General features: G+C 36.0%; 1 protein-coding gene across 1 annotated transcript; it reads right to left on the reverse strand.

Annotated features, from left to right (window-relative positions):
* Positions 1-233: 233 nt before the first annotated feature.
* LOC132554525 (alpha-L-fucosidase-like) lies at positions 234-6044 on the reverse strand. The gene is made up of 8 exons (XM_060218846.1): positions 5701-6044; positions 5139-5245; positions 4587-4714; positions 3907-4040; positions 2595-2692; positions 2095-2227; positions 1709-1879; positions 234-1349 (listed from the first exon to the last, which is right to left on the reverse strand). The coding sequence occupies exons 1-8, from the start codon at positions 6042-6044 to the stop codon at positions 1088-1090; spliced, it is 1377 nt and encodes a 458-aa protein (XP_060074829.1). The 3' UTR covers positions 234-1087.
* Between the last annotated feature and the right edge of the window lie 11452 nt (positions 6045-17496).

Here is a 17496-nt window from a genome sequence, read left to right on the forward strand (position 1 = left end):
TTGTTACTTTCATCCAGAAATACAACAGCAGATGAAAACTTATATCAAAGTACATGAAAACAGCATGAACCATTGAAATTCTTCACAATCAAACTTTTAAAAAATTCCAAGATATCATCAATAATGATCATTTAGAAAAAGATCAATTTATAAATGATGAATAGAAACTTTAATGATTATCAAAAATAAAAAATTTGTGAAAAAAATATCAACAAAGTATATGAAGTCACCAAAAGAAATTGAGCAAACAGTATTGGAATGTGTCTGTAATAATTTATTTAAGATATACAAAAGGTGAGATATTGACTCCAAGCTTCACTTTTGATTATAAACTGTTATCATGGCACAAGAGTTTTCCATAGTATCACAAAATTGATATTTATGAAATGCATTTTCATAATCATGTCACATATTTCTGTTAAGAAAATATATCATTATTAATTGCATTTGGGCCATTTTATCAGACATGAAATAATCTAAAAAAACATTAACAAAACAAGTCTCAGATGAAAAGTCTGGAATTTACCACATCTTAACTTTAGGAGACCGTTTGCTATATACAAAAATATGCCTCCAATCTAATTTTGAAATGGTAAAATAATGACTAAATTGTTTGGATTTCTAAATTATCACCTCACAAAAAAGACCTACGTGTAAAATATATTAAATATTCACCACTTATCGAGATTGTTTCTCAAGTTCTAGATAAAAGTTAAACAGTAACGCTTTGAAGGATTAAGGACTCAAATAATCAAGTAATGTTATTCAAAATTAAATAAAAAAAAAAATACAAATGATATTCATTATCCTATAGAAGTAAGGGATTACATGAACAATGTATGTAAAGAGAAGTAAACACATGCTTCCTCCTCTTTTCCTGTGAACATTGTTAAATTCTCCTTTACATGCCTGAAATTAAATATTTCAGCTTCAACTTCTAACTCTTTCCTACATTTAATTTTTCCCCAATTGGCAAAAGGTTAAGACACTTTAAATTTCAACTGTGGTGGCTGACATCCTATGTAGAGTATTAATTTAAATGTTATTGAACACTCACATTAAAAGTCTGTGTAACACGTTTCAACAATCACTGATTTTGAAGATTCTTCATTTTGATGACCCAACCATCGTTGGAAGGCATGAAGACAGGGTTAAGGACAGGCAACAAAATATCCATGGTACCTAAGGCTCCCGGCAAGTACTTAAGGAACCGACCAGGGTATCCGAGCAGCTCAACAGTCGTGGATGGGCTGGGGATGGGGGCCCGTAGACTAAGTGTGTTGTTTTTGGGCCATTCCAGCACTATGGCATACACAGCAGTAGTGGAGATAAGCTTCTGAGATGTATACCTGGAAACAAAGTTATTAAAACTCTAAAAGCTGCAAAAAAACAAATAATCTTTTATTCTTGACAGATGTCTACTCCCAAGAAAAATTAAAGTTACAATATTTCTGTTTCTTAATCTGTCTCATAACATCTCTGTACATGGTTTTAGACTTTCTATTTGAAGCATTACAGATTGTTAGCTTCATGTACACAAATCAAAACTACATTTGCTCTTATACATAATAACACATAACTGAAATACGTTTGTTTTTCATATTAACAGTGAAATTATGTACACGAAAACTATATACTACCTTGTCCCTTTATAATAACCACAATTAAAACTGAATTTTTCTCTTTTGGTATTAATATACTAATTTACCAGACACTTTTTGTAGTGTTGTCCTGCTGTGTGTGCCAGGGTTTGGAGTGGTAAACAGCTTCTCCGTTAACAGACATCCATTTTCCAAATTCCCTCAGTCTCACCTCAAATATGGGAATGATTCGACCATCAGATGTGGGACCAACATTCATTAGTAAATTACCACCACAGCTGTAACAAATTTTAATAAAGTGAACACAGAGACCAGTTATATTCTTATTTCAAATTAGAAAATCTGTCTTTTATATACAGTTCCAAGTCATTCTTCTTATCTTTGCTTTTATAAGAAAGTTCTTGACTTCCTGAGCTACCTCCCCTCTCCCCTATCAAGTACCCTGGTTACCTCCCTTTACCTCCTCACTTTAATCGTCTTTTTCTCATCTCACCTAATTGTTCTGGCCATGACAGTGAGGAGCTCGTTGAGAGAAAGAACATCTGCTAAATTGATGTTGCGTCTGTGTGTCCAGCTGTGTCGATCGACAGTCATGGCACTCTCCCATTTGTGGGGCTGAAGTTTACCTACAAATATGAATTCATTTTTGAAAGTACAGTTTTTAACAGCAATTTCATACTACTTTATAATGTTTGAAATAAAACTCGAAAAATAAGTCACAATATTAAATTGTATACAATTATTCAGTTTATAACTCAGACACAATGCCTTTTAAAGTAATCAGTGGGTTGAAATTCAGAAAAGGAAACTTGCATAGAGATACAGCATGAACTGATGTTTATGTCCTCTTCAACTCACCAAAATGTCATTATATGAACATTTTTTTCACCAAACCTTTTCAGACTTTATCATGTCCTTAGGTCAGGATGTAAAGTTTTGCTCTCCATTCAGTACCAGTACTGATCGTATAAATCAGAAATTTTGTGTTATTACCTGGATTGTATTTGTCGGAACAGTCCCAAAAACCTCCATGGTGACATTCGGTGTCATTGCCCCATCGGTCGTTTACTACAACGAAATCTTTGACAGGGCTACAAACAAAAAGCAGTTATAAACCAATATGTTTACTTCACATAAATCTATTTATGTGGCTCTATACATCAGGCCTCTTGATCCGAACAAAATCCCTGTAATTAAAAGTCAGTAGAGTGGGTTTAAGCAGTAACCTATTTTCCCTTCCTAGGTTTGCCAACTTTCCCTTTCCAGATTTGCCTTCTTTTCCTCCCAAGGTTTGCCCACTTGCCATTCCCAGATTTACCCACTTTCCCTCCCCTGGTTTGCCCACTTGCCATTCCCAGATTTGCCCACTCCCCCCCCCCTCCTGGTTTGCCCACTTTTCCTTCCCAGATTTACCTACTTTCCTTCCCCTGGTTTGCCCACTTTCCCTTCCCAGATTTACCCACTTTCCCTTCCCAGATTTACCCACTTTCCCTTCCCAGATTTGCCCACTTTCCCTTCCCAGATTTACCCATTTTCCTTCCCCTGGTTTGCCCACTTTCCCTTCCCAGATTTACCTACTTTCCTTCCCCTGGTTTGCCCACTTTCCCTTCCCAGATTTACCCACTTTCCCTTCCCAGATTTACCCACTTTCCCTTCCCAGATTTACCCACTTTCCCTTCCCAGATTTGCCCACTTTCCCTTCCCAGATTTACCCATTTTCCTTCCCCTGGTTTGCCCACTTTCCCCTTCCCAGATTTGCCTACTTTCCTTCCCCTGGTTTGCCCACTTTCACTTCCCAGATTTGCCTACTTTCCTTCCCCTGGTTTGCCCACTTTCACTTCCCAGATTTGCCTACTTTCCCTCCCCTGGTTTGCCCACTTTCACTTCCCAGATTTGCCTACTTTCCATATCGATTTTCAAAACAAATCTGTAGAAAGCACTAAATGCATTTCTCACTTCATCAAATCAACAGAGTTGGCAAAACCAAATTACCCTGAAGGACGACAGGTACATGACAAATCCATGTACCCTTATTGTTTGTCACTAAACCTATGCCTTGCAATAAGACCATCTATATATATATATATGTATCTTAGTCCAGTATAACTACAAAGAAATACTGTTTCAATATCTTGTAATCAGCCCACTCCTTCACTTTCAGTCAGAATTTGTATGGTAACCTACTTGGCCTATTGTAGGATAAATACAAGGAAAAATTACAAATCTGTGCATTGCCTTCTTCACAAACACAAAACTGCACTAATTAAGATATGTTCTTTGTTGTTGGCTACACTAATGGACTCACCTTTCATTGTAGAGCCAGGCAAGGAATTCCAGAGAACCCCAGTATGATTCCGGGGCACCCATAGGGCCGTCAGACCAGATCAATTCTGGCTGGTAAGTATTCACTAGTTCATACAACTCCGGCATCGTCTTGGTCTAAAAGTCATTACATTGTACAACATTCAATACTTAAAATAACAAATTGATATAAATGTGGCTAAATATAATGTATAAATTAAAATATTAAAGGAGATCTCAATCTGCAAGGTTTTTAATCTCAAACATTATTTCTTTCATTCTTATAGGAATTTACTTTGAATGCCAGATAATTTCATATCAACAACAAAGTTATAAATAATTACTGGTATATGGAATGCTTAATCATGTCTTGCAACATACTTTAATTATTGAAAAGTGTGAAGAAAAATTCAACAGTTAGACATATGTAAAATGTTATACAAATTACTGCATAATTGTTTAATTTTGCCAGGCCAGGTTAATTCCTGGAATTAAATTTTGCTCATGTCAATACATTGGTATACACGTACATAATACATAATTCCTTATATTTTGATTCTCTGTTAAATATTAAATGGATATTAACATTTGCGCTACCTTAAATGACTACAAATATTGAGAAATTTAATTTTGAATTGAATAGTGCCAACTTATCTTATACACCTGTATCAACATATACTTTACCTCAGGGAAGGAACGAGTAGTGTAGTTGTTTGCCTTGTCCTGCAGATACAAAGGGTTGAAGAACTCAAACAATGAGTGATATACACCAAAGTGCATGCCCTTCTCCCTGACAGCTTTCAGAAGATCACCTGAAAGTATAAGAAACAAAATCCAGTTACTTATTTTGTTCATTCAAATTAAAAAAGTCCCAGTTCTAGTGAAGCTTTTAAAAATTTGTACAATACCACATCCAAAACTTTTCAATAAAATGTGATAATTATCATATACAGATTGATTATGAGCAATGTATGAAGAATCATTTGTGGTATGTAATGATGTGTTTTAACACCAGTTTTTTTTTCCATTTATTTGGGAAAAGGTCTTTTTATCTCATTTTAGGAAGCCAAGTGATCACTTGGTAAGGAAATTTTAAGGACTATATCTTTTGTGAATTTGGCCATTTTTTTTATAAAATAAATACAAATGGGAATGGGGACCATATTTGATCCTATAGAGCCCTCAGAAAAAGCTGTGAATGTAAGAACATGAATTAAAACATGTAAGACAAATTACCTAATAAATCTCGTTTCGGACCCACAGCTCCAGCATTCCAATTAAAAGAATACTTTGAAGGCCACATCGTAAAACCTTCATGGTGTTTTGTGACAAGAACAACATATCTGTAAAATATAAATATTAAACACTTGTTTCCATGCAGAGTAAAAACAACTTTAACTATTATTAATACATTAAACCATTACCTGGCTACAACTTTGTAGCATGTTTAAACCGATAGTGACATGCTGAATATCAAAATTCAAATTACATCATGCTGCAATTTCAGTTAAATCTAAATATGTGTTTGTGTGTTACTGGTACAACAAATTGACTTTAAAAAAGAAATATTGAGAAATAAAAAATAACCCTTGTCACGTGCACTCTTATGTAGAACAATTACATAGCTTTATTTATATACGATTTGCACTTATACAAAGAAAATAATTGTAGTTATCAAAATAAATGATAATAATAGGTCGCTGGACATATTTGATAATGAATTCATACTCGAATGATACAACATGTTTACAATGTATGCTGAAGGTTCCGGTTATCTGGTTATGTAAACAGGTGTTACCTAGCCCCTGACGCCTGGAAAATATCGGCCCATTGCTCAGGATCGAAAAATGCCGCATGGAATTCAGCAGCGAAGTCCTGATAAGTGAAGCCAGGTCTGTAATTCTTTTTCATAAAGTCTACATAAGCAGGAACCCCGTGGTGTAGGTAGTACCAGAACCAAGCTGATCCGAATGCAGGGACAGAATACACTCCCCAGTGAAGAAATATACCGATCTTCGCTTCATCATACCAAGTCGGCAACGGACGAGAATCTAACGATTCCCAGTTAGGTTGGTACTTCTTAGCAGACGTCAGTGCAAATAATAAAACAAATATATTCACAAAAATACTTAGCTTTCCCATCTCGATGCAAATGTTTGTTATGGTCGAAAAGTCACGAGACCAAACACATTGTGTAGTGTTCACACGAACGCTTTTATCACAGGCTAAATTACTAGACTTGTCACAGCGTCTTAATGATACAGACCTGATGGTTAAAGATGCATAACCACCAAAAAACATGTTGGTTTATAACTGTGACAAGTCTTATTCGTCAAATACGAAATTTACATGATTTAGTTACACCTTAACTAAGTTATCACAAGAAATGAGATAGAAGCACTGCCTAAAAGGAGACTCCATAACTGAAGTTGTCGACTTAACGTTATCACTTTAAAGGAAAATTCGTATTAAAATATTCAAGGTGTTCACACATAGGGTGCGTTCGTGCTACCGGCTAAAACAGTCCAGACAGACATAGGAACGTACCGTGTAAAACAAACGACCGGCCTGAAATTGAACCGAGGCTACAATCCAAGATGGCTGACAAAGACGAATAACTGGGCATTTCGCCTGGACTATTTTTGCTTCTTGACGACTTTTTGGAATCCGACGAAGCAATCGACAGCGACAATGACGATGACATGTTCTTTTTTTTGAACACCACCAACAAAACAACTTTTACGACAAAACTATGCCAAATTATACGCGCACGGAGTTTCATTCCCATTTCCGAATGACACCGGCTTCTAATAATTTTATATCGGAAATAATAAGTTTCCTTGAGCGAATCAACAGTGTGTTGAATTCCACCATGTCCTCCCATAACCGAATCATGATAGAGAGAAATGACAGTCTTCATCATAACGTCTGGTATAACAAGCTGGTAATGTGCTAGGCTATACATCTACACGATCAGGAGGTGGAGAGATACCAGCTTCTGTGATATTGTGACCAAGAAAAATGCAAGATTTCTGAGCAAAAGAACACTTTCAGGGTCCTAGCTTCAATCCAGCAGTAGAAAGTCTGTCAAACACCTTCTCTAAATCTTCCAAATGTTGGGGAAATGTTGGTGAGCTGATGAGAATATCATCAAGGTGGCAAAGGCAAGACTTGAATGTTAATCCACAAAGAACTTTGTCAATCAAAAGTTGGAATGTACTTGGGGCTGAACTTCATCCCAAAGGCAACCGTTGAAACTGGAATGTTCCATAACAAGTGTTAAAGTCTGTCAGCCTTGCACTCTCGGTGTCAATGGGCATTTGGAAAAATCCTGATGACAGATCAATTGAGGTGACGAGGAATTTGATTGGAGAATGATTCTGTTAGTTCCTTAAGGTTAGGTATGGCATATTGAAATGTTTGTGTTTGTGAGTTCAGGCCCCACTTGTATAAAACATCTCAACTTGAGATTTCCTCAAGCCCAGATTTTTTTCAGCTAATATCTCCTTGAAAATATCTTGTATGGAAATTCCTCAAGGAATTTCAGGACATCCTAGCCGATGCCTTCCTCCTGTTCCTTGAGAAAATTTTATACAAGCCGTTTTTGAGGAGATATCAGCTGAGGAAAATCTCGACTTGAGGAAATCTCAAGTTGAGATGTTTTATACAAGTGGGGCCAGGTACATAAAATCAACTCAAAAACGAAACTGAGAAAGACTTTAATCCCTAGTAATTGGTTGTGTTGGTTTGCTGCCTTTGCCTCGTTTTGAAACAAGAACCACTGGGCTTGTTATGATGATTCCCTCTGCCTCATTTACTGTTGTGATATTCCTTGACGCGAGAATTCATCCAGCTGGTGCCTCAAAACTTCTCTTTTGTCAGGAGGAAGTCTATATGGTGGTTGATATTTTGGTTTGAAATCCGGCTTAAAACGAATCTTATGAGTGACAACATTAGTGTAACCTAAATCAGGGGAGTCCGCAGTAGCAAACAGTTGTTTGTGCTTCAATAGGAGAGTTTTGAGTCATGCCTGGTCTTGCGGAGACAAATGATCTGGTATATCAAAGTTGGAAAAGTATAGGTCTTATTCGCTTTCTTGGTTGGAGCTCAACTGAATATTTTGAACGAAATCATCTGACAGCGAAGAACTTTCATCATTTGCCGAAGTGTAAGTGAAGTGGGCAAGAGTCTTGCCTTCAAACCTGGTTTCTGGATCATTTCATTTTCTGATTTATTAATCAGTTTTCCTTTCTCTAGGACAAGCCAATCGAAATCTTCAATTGGCTGTCCAGGGAGAAGTTTCAAGGCCTGGAAGTTTGCACTTTCTGACAGCATATGAGGACTTTGCAAGTCAAGAGTAAGAAACCTGTCCTTCAATGCTGTTAACACTGCTTCCCAGCTTGTTTTATGTGTTGCTGGTAGATTATTAAACCATGTTAGGAGGCTGGGCCCTGTAAATGGAGATGAAATTCTGCGATTTTCCTTGACGAATCAACATCAATCAATGTGGCAAACGAGTCAAATTCATTCAAAAATTTGTCTCCATTTTCATAGGGGTATCCTGTAAATTTTGTACAAGAGATTGACTTATCCATATTGAAATTTAAAGAATCCAATGCAGTATATTGATTAGGTCCAGAACACGAAGCCTCACACAATTTGTTATTACAGAAAATTAGCTCATGTAAGTCGGGAATTGAAACTTCTGACAGATTGTCATTTGTGTAAGCACCTGAAATTGATTTGGAACCACTGGATACAGATAAAATGTCAGAATGGATATATGTGTCATTAAAAAGTTGATTCTGGTCTGAAAATACATCATCAAAAATGCCGCAACTGTCATCGCTATCAACTTCTGATTCATAAATAACTTCAGCAGATATCCTATTCATGACATCATATAGCTATATGTTGTTTACTGTGGTCGATATTAGTTATTGTTCGTTTACATGTATCAACAACTGTTCATAGAGCTTATAATGTCGGCCGGTGGGCTTTCAAGAATAAACAGCTCTGTACGTAAACATATAAACAATCAATAACACATCAACGTTGGGGAGTGGGCTTTGAACATACATGTAAGTCGGCCGGTGGGCACAGGACATAATGCAATAATGTTAAGTTCGTGTAATAGAAAAACAGTATGAATATTAGAAAGTCGGCCGGTGGGCTTTCGACAATTAATTAATACCAGTAGATAATCGGTGATAAATGTCTAACACTTTCTCCTGCCAAAGTCTTAGTAGGTTGCGTTGCGGGTGAATACCATCATAAAGTTTGTTATATGAAAAATGTGATGTTCTTCCCCAAGAATACGGAGGGCTGTATGGAGTAGTAGATGGACTTGAGTATGGATATTGTTGAATTCCCCAATAAAATCATTTAGTTTGGCTACAAAATCCTCAAATGATTTCTGATGGGTTGTTGTAACATCAGAAAGAGTCAATTTAGATTTCTGGGGATATTTTTGAATTGTGGATTGAAGATTTTTGGGAGGAATGGTGCCAAATAAGATGAGAGCTGTTTGATTGTGTCTGTAAATTTCATTCTCAATGTCCAAAATTTTTTGAGTAATTTTATTGAAGCATCTGGTTTGATCATTGATTGTATGATCCCCAATATCATCTGGGATATCATTGATACCGGGACATATTATATAGAGTTGGTTACTTGTGTCAAAATGACGCAGTAATCTAACCTGGTCTCCTAGCTTTGACCCTGGTGATATTCGGACAGAGATTCTGCCAATACTGGTACCAGCGAATCTGGAGTCTATTACTTAATGTCTGTTGAACAGAAATAACACAGGCACTGAAGTAGGGACGAGTTGTCTTAATTTAACCGACGATATTTATGAATTTAGTTTATATGTAATAATCAACGATTCAGTCAACAAACTTACCATCCGACAATTACATCGTGGCATGCAAATGGGGAATAGCTCAAAACGAATTTGGACCCTCCACCATATTGTGTTGAATTAGTTAAATAACAAGAGTGCCGTGGACACAATATACACCGCCACAAAATATAAAGACCAAGATTGGTCCTTTTAATTATCGCTTTTAACATGTCTGTATCATAAATCTTACAAAAGAACCGAAAATCGCCCCTTCATGCACATCTACCCATTGTAGTAGTGACGTTGAGCAAGTTCCATGAAAGTCTGATGATAAGTTAAGGAGGAGTTGCGTTCACAAGAAATGGACGCACGGACGGATGTATGGATGTCCGGACGTACAGATGGAGAAGATGACGCTAATATACGACCGTCTTTTTCTCATTCCAGTTAATTACTGACAACATATGGGGATACCGGATCACTGACCAGTTGCCAGAAAAATACAACTATAAACATGCTGCAACCCGAAATACGATGGAATGCAGCTTTGGCCTTCGAAAGGGAAACTACACTACATGGACCTTCTTTAAATCACAGGTATTTGTAAAATTATATTTGCATGTTGTGTCCTTCATAACTTTGTTATTGCAAGTGATGGTCAGGATGCCAATGAAACAAACCAAGGGTGTAGCGTGATTAATGAAGTTCCTTCAGATGATGGCCATTGCTACACAGATGTTGGATGTGGTGAAAGGGGGAGACAAAAAAGGGATGATGTTGCAGCATCATTGGAATGAAAAAGAGAATTTGCAATAAAAGTGATTGTTATTGCTAAAAAATAACCAATTCCAATCTTTATATATATATTTGGAACTGTAAAGTATAAACAAACTTATTTGAACACTATCCAATTGCAATAGTAACATGAAAAATGGAAAATTATCAGAGTCATATTAGAGCTGTTGTTGTTACAAACGATATTAATATATTGATGATTCCTATTTTAAGATACCAAATTTCTGAGTATTGATACAAATACACCTGCTAGTTAACTTGTATCTCAGCAATATTAAAATCATAAGTACTGAATGTGATATTTTCAGACCCAAAATGACTTGTACACAGTACAGTGTAGAAATAGAAATATGGTATTTTCCAAGTCTTCATTAAGTATTGATATATATAACTAGAACACGGACAGGTCAGAAAGGGCCACGCATGGTGGCTATCGATATCTCCCAAATCATTAATCCCCATTTTCATCAAAAATGGGAAAAATATCAATTTTTTAACCAAGAGTTATCTCCACACATTATGCAAAAGAGCACAACTTCATGTCACCCCTATGTACCAAATGAGAAAATGATTGCCTTGCGAATGATTTCTTATTTATAGTAACCTTGACCTTTGACATTTGAAGTTGAAAAACATTTCCACTTGTCGGCCATGTTGATTTCGGATCAGTCTAAAAAGAGGTACAATGCACAACTAGGGACCAAGGGGAACCTCCATATGAAATTTGAGAAAGACCCATCCCGTATTTTCCCCGAAATAGTGGTAACAAGAATTGTTCACGGACGGACGAACCGTTTTGCCCGTTAACGCGAACGCAACCATATACATGTAATCCATTTGTTGATTACAAACATGACACTATATTTAGAGCGAATTGCGCCCAGTGTTAATTAGATTATTCCAAAACATAATATTAAATAGACATTGCCCAATATTGTGTCTTCAATTTTGCCATGAAATGTTAAAGGGATGCGGCATCCTCGACGACACTCGAGAGTTTGCGAGACTAGGAGATGCAGAGAGCGATAGCATCTGTAGCTTGTAATCAATGCAAGGGAGATAACTCAAACGGACACAGCGGTAACAACTTGGACATCGTCATGACTTTTTCAATCAACCGCCGCCGGGAAGAAAGGTAAAATTGAGGAAAATTCTCCGCTACTTTTACTCTCAATGTCCCGAAATTACGATGATATGAAAAAGTCACTGCCTAAAAGCGACAGCAAGTTGGTCAACAGGATACACATTCTGAACAGCCTGATCCGTGTCTGCACTGAAGCGTGTTTTAAAATTGTATATTTCGCAAGATTTTAACAAAACATCGGCACATATAAATGTATCAATATATCATCATCCTCACCATCAACATTAACACCACTTCTTCTTCTTCTAGAAAACAATGTATCATCATGATCAGGTGGTGGTTTGGTAGTACTGTTGTACCACACTTGTCTTTCACCTAGCCGTCAGGGGTGCGATTCCCCGAAGGGATACAGGTTTCCTCCCAAAGTTAGAACCTTCTCATGCTTACAAAAAGCGTGATTTTTATAGGTTGAAATAATAAAATTTCCATATGTAAGTAAGTCATGCACATACAACCATACACCATGAAGACAGACAAAGAAGTACAAAACAAAAGGCGCGGACAAAATAACGCAAAACGTAGCATTTTCCCTGTGCCCACCTGTTAAAAAGAAAGACAGACAATCATTTATATATATGTTAATATTACAACAAGTTTAATTTCTATTTGTTATTTCTAATTATTCCATACTGAGTATTGAAATTGAGAACTTCTGCTAGAGTACTAGTTTGATGCCTGTACAAAGTTTTGAGTAACGGGTAATTACCTTGAATGGTTTAAGAGAACTGGTCTGAAAGAAACTGAACTTTGTAATTTGGCCTATCTGTTTCCATGGTAACAGAAAAAGTATTTAAATGGTGAACTTCCCCCATAGCAAAAATACTACTAGCCTAATAAATATTTTTTAAAAAAAGTTTTGATCAATTATCTTAAATGGTTTAAAAGCATTGGCCCAGAAAAACTTAAAATTTTTATGAGGGTCATCGGTTTCAATGGTAACAGTAAATGTATTAATAAAGGCTTTGACAACATATCTAGACTATAATGTTACAGATATTGCAGAGAGGACTACCTATCGTCTTTGCTTTAAAAAAGAAAAGATTTTGTAGTCAAAATATGGTGAAAGACAATATAGTTTTAGTCGGATTTGTTAAGGCGGTGGTTATATGTTTAACAAGTTTTCATTATTAACATCAGAATGTTCTCTACCACCGTTTTCTTTTCTCTTTGCTATTGAGAGTTTCCGTTCTGTTAACTAACAAATCATAAAATACTTCAGAACCTTCAGTTTTTAAAGCAATGTTGACTTGTCTTGATAGCAAAAAGAGGGTAAAGTTATAAACCCTGTTGAGACTATTCTGTTATACATTGTAATTCAGAAAATCAATATAAATATATATGTGTAAATGCATCCTTATTAACGGCACAGTATATCACATAAACTGCATATTCCTGAAAACAAAACGACAACTAAAAACCTCACCACTAATAGTTATCTTATCATCGTGCCTTATAAGTGTCTGCTGGAAAATTTCTGATCATGATTAGTTTAAAACAGTTATCGAAAGAATATCCACATCTTGCAGAATTAATATAGTTAGGAGACGGGACAGGTTTTTCGCCAAGTCGGGACCTTTCGGGTGCTTCCGTGTAAGAGACGATGTCTTACGGAAAGTGACGAAAGTTCCCGAAGGTTAAACCGGAATTCAAGAACATCGGTGCACAATCGTGCTCATATCTTGAATAGTTAAAATTGTAATTTTTAACGAGATATTCGTTATATGCGTTTAAAACCATTAAAGTTATATATTTGTTAAATCCATATGAATTATTTAAGACTTTTAGTATGATTTCATTTCTACATGAGAGCTTAAAACGATATTTTGTCGGTCAAAATCATTTCAATCCATTCAACGGGTTGGCAGTTTTCACTGCGTGCTGCGGTAAGTGTATTGTGGGAAATGAAGTTCCAGCCACACTTCCGTTAAAAGTTGATCGTATGGGCAGTTTGTTGGAGTTGAATAACCACACACACACAATACCATAAAAGCGTTCGCTGCGCTCGCTGATAAAGAGATTAGGAGGCAAAAACAAACTAAATTACTCGCGCAAGTCGTGTTCTACAATTGGCAATGCAACATTTTGCCAAAAATGAAAATGTAAAGAGCTACGATTTACATATTGGAATCGGCAAATGATGCAGGTTGGTTCTATAGTGGCGCTGTCTATTAATTCATTGTTATATTGTTTTCATGCTACATTTAAAAAATACAAATAAACCGATCGAAACTTAAGAGCAGGGTGAAATCGTCACAAAACCAGGCGAACGTTATATAGATAATACTTAAGCATTAAAAATGTTTTTTTTTTTCTAAATAAAAATGCCAATACATCATTGTATGAAGTAACAATCTTTTTATACACTTACGTGAGCTAAATATTGAATTTGTATTCATCCAAGGTCTACACAATAACCAAACCAATATGGCGGTGACGGCATAGTGATGCGCTATATACAAACTATAAATATATATGTACACTTATGTGTATATACAAAACAACATTCGTAAGAATTAAAACATATACTCGTTCGATCAATACCACTTCCGATTCACAGTTCATCTATACAAGTCTTTGAATATACAGGACCATCAACTGGTTGCTCAACGCCCATCGACTCCGCCTAGAGACTACAATATGATCCGCTAAAGCGGGTTTGTTTCTGTTTTTTCCGTGCCTTTCTGGTGTTCGCCGAGTTGGATCCCAGATTTTCTTTCATTTACAATTAGGAAGCGCTGAAGTTATTTGCAGCCGAATCTACGTTCATGGAACACTTCATTGTTACCACTTACCGTACGTTTGAAATAATCGATTTTTTTTATTATAATCTCATTGTTTTTCACTTTAGCATACATAGGATTATATTACAGCCGAAAATCATGTGGTTTCATAATCATCTCATTCATAGTGTATATCGGTGCAAATACGCTTCACCATTTGTGGATGGTATGTCGTTTCTTCGCCGCGAATTAAAGATAATTATCTTTTTTTTCGCCCAACTAAACATCGTCTTTCCGCAGCGACATAACGAAATAACGAAACTATGAACATATCAGCCACCATACTTCACACTGGTCATTTGTCTGATGAAGGTGACATTGTAGTTATCGAAACATCACACATAACATCTATTCAATGTACATTACCACCACGAAGTGAATTTGTCTTAATATTGATATATTTGTTATAATTAGAGAGAATATTATAAACAAACAAAACAAAACCTCCAAAAAACAAATCATTTCCTCTCATTGAATAAAGCAAATCAGGAAATCAGTGTTTATTTCAGTGAGATAAGTTCAATTTGGAATTAAATGATTTTCTTCACGCTGAATTCTTTCCCGCGTCGTTTTTTATCATTTCAATCGTTTTTTTTTTCTGTTGTGTATAACGAGGGAAATAATGATTTATTTGCAACATGCCATTTTTGCTTCATTTTGGTAACCGTATATAGGAAAATGGCGTCAAATGGAAATTAGCAGTGTAGATAATTTTGTATTACTCCAGAAATAAACAACGGAAGATGAAATGAATATTATCAGATGTCGAACACCACCCTTCACATCCATCGTCTGTATATGTATTTTAAGATTATTTACCGTTTTAAGTTTTTCCTGATCAATTGTATATTACTATGCAGCAAAACTAATTCAAATTCAAATTCAATTGATCTATTTTCATATGTATTATAAATAAACACAAACAGTCGAACCTCATTATCTCGAAGTCGGCCAGACTTTTGGGGAAACTCTGAGATATCCGAGGATTCGATTTATGCGAGCTCGAATGTTTAGTGTGAAATTTTGCTGGGACCAATTATATCTTTCGAATTAAACGGGGTCTTCGAGTTTTATGAGTTTGAGATAACGAGGTTAGACTCTATACGAAATCGTAGATGTTTTCTTAGGTATTAAGAGCAATGCTGCATGGACACGTTTAAGGGTACCAAAATTCGCTAATTGAAAAACTGGAGCACACAGGGAGAGCAACGTAGAAGCAAGTGGGATAATGGCCGCAAGAGGAGATTGAGAACCGATGCATATTAATTTATTATTTGACTACAATGAATCTAGCAATATAATTTGTATAGATATTAGGTGTTCGCGTTTGTGTTTTTTGTATGTGTTACTGGTGGACTGTAATGCTCGAGGTATTCCGTAACCTGCATGTCTCATTTTAATTCAATTGAAAAAGTGGCAAAATTAAGGAACTGTGTATTGAGTCTTACTATACCTGGTTCTTAAATTATTTTAAATGTGCTATTCATATAGGTGTCTTATGTAAAATCTATCAAGGGAAGGTATGCATCAGGGAATGAGTTTCCAATTGTTGTGGCTTAACTTACACAAATCCGATCACACTTTTTCGCAACGGAACCTAAACTCGGAGAAAGACTTGTTTGTTTGTGTTTTTTCCCTGTATTCTGCGAAGCCATTAATTATCTTTACATATATAACCACATATTGCTGAGTGGGCGGTGGCGTTGTGAACTTTTCGTATTCTGATCAGTACTGGCAAGGGGAAGTAACTCGAATGATCGTATATGAAAATCGCTGGCTGGATTTCATTTTCATTTTTGATACAAATACAGTTATATATCTATAAACTTTTATCTATAAAATATACACCATTCACTGTTTTAGCACACGTTATTTTCTGTATGTGTTTATAATTTCGTTTTTGTCTTCTAAACTATTTCTACATTTCTGTTTTATTTTCAAAAAGAAGTGCAGATGTTCGATATTGATGTCAGATAAATGTAATGAAATGTTTTGGAGAAGGCTAAAACAAGTTAAAGGATAGCTTGTTCCCGACTCATTTTTTATTTTTGACAAATACACTAAGTTTAAACTGAACAGAATGATGCTTTCGGCTAGACGCAACGAGTTCACAAAAGATTTTTCAAAGATGAATCCCTGATTACATGTATGTCTCTTTGAACCCAATCACGTCGGAGATAGAGAAGGAATGTTGTAGTGTTAAACATATACGTCAAATATGCTATATGTTAAGTGAGAAGGAGACTAATTTTGCACCCAATCGTAAAGAAAGGTAGTCCTTCGTCATTTCGATAATAGAGATACGAAGATTACTACAATAGTCGTGAATCTTTGTTTTCTAGCACTTCAGTGTTTGGATCTTGGAGTTGAGAATTTTTGTCCGAGGTTAACACGGACACGCATTATGCATGGTTTAAACTGGCAAAAACTGTCTGAAGTTTACAAGGACGAAAACTGTCTTATGCTAACACGGAAAAAAAACTATACGAGGTTTGCACGAACAAAAACTGTTCGGGGTTTACACTGCCAAAAACCGTTCGATATTTATAAAAACCAAAACCGTCCGAGGTCCAAAAATGTGCGGTGTTTTTCACTGCCAAAAACTGTCCGAAGTTTATGCTGGTAAAAAACTGTCCGAGGTTAACACGGACGAAAACTGTCTGATGCAAACACGATCAAAAACCTTCCGAAATTTACACTGAAAGAAAACACCCGTTAAAATTGAAATTAACTGCAATCCATTATGTTCATTTTAGCTTTGAATGAGCCACATGGTTGCGGTGACCGAGTTCTCTCTTATCGTTATAATGAGACAGAGTACCATGCTGCAATATCCAAATTATGACATTTCAGTGTGATAGCACTTTACACGTGGTCCGTGAGTGTCCTGGGCATCCTAGGACAATGAATACTGCGGTATATCCAAATGAGCAATACTTTCCTTCTGAAGATGTCTTTACAAATACAAATGAGAATTTTGTTTTATATTTCGAGATAGACCCTTCTTACATACGACCAGTGAAATGTTAA

The sequence above is a fragment of the Ylistrum balloti genome, unplaced genomic scaffold (genome assembly GCF_031769215.1).
Source record: "Ylistrum balloti isolate Yb309-2 unplaced genomic scaffold, AGI_CSIRO_Ybal_v1 Utg370416, whole genome shotgun sequence".
Lineage (NCBI taxonomy): Eukaryota > Metazoa > Mollusca > Bivalvia > Pectinida > Pectinidae > Ylistrum > Ylistrum balloti.

What these genes read in the sequence shown, in the direction of transcription:
- LOC132554525 (XM_060218846.1), bottom strand. Translation starts at nt 6,044, where the DNA reads ATGGGAAAGCTAAGTATTTTTGTGAATATATTTGTTTTATTATTTGCA. An exon ending in CTACTCGTTCCTTCCCTGAG is followed by an intron (nt 4,041 to 4,586) that starts GTAAAGTATATG and finishes AATGACTTTTAG; the next exon opens with ACCAAGACGATGCCGGAGTT. An exon ending in GCCTGGCTCTACAATGAAAG is followed by an intron (nt 2,693 to 3,906) that starts GTGAGTCCATTA and finishes TTTTGTTTGTAG; the next exon opens with CCCTGTCAAAGATTTCGTTG.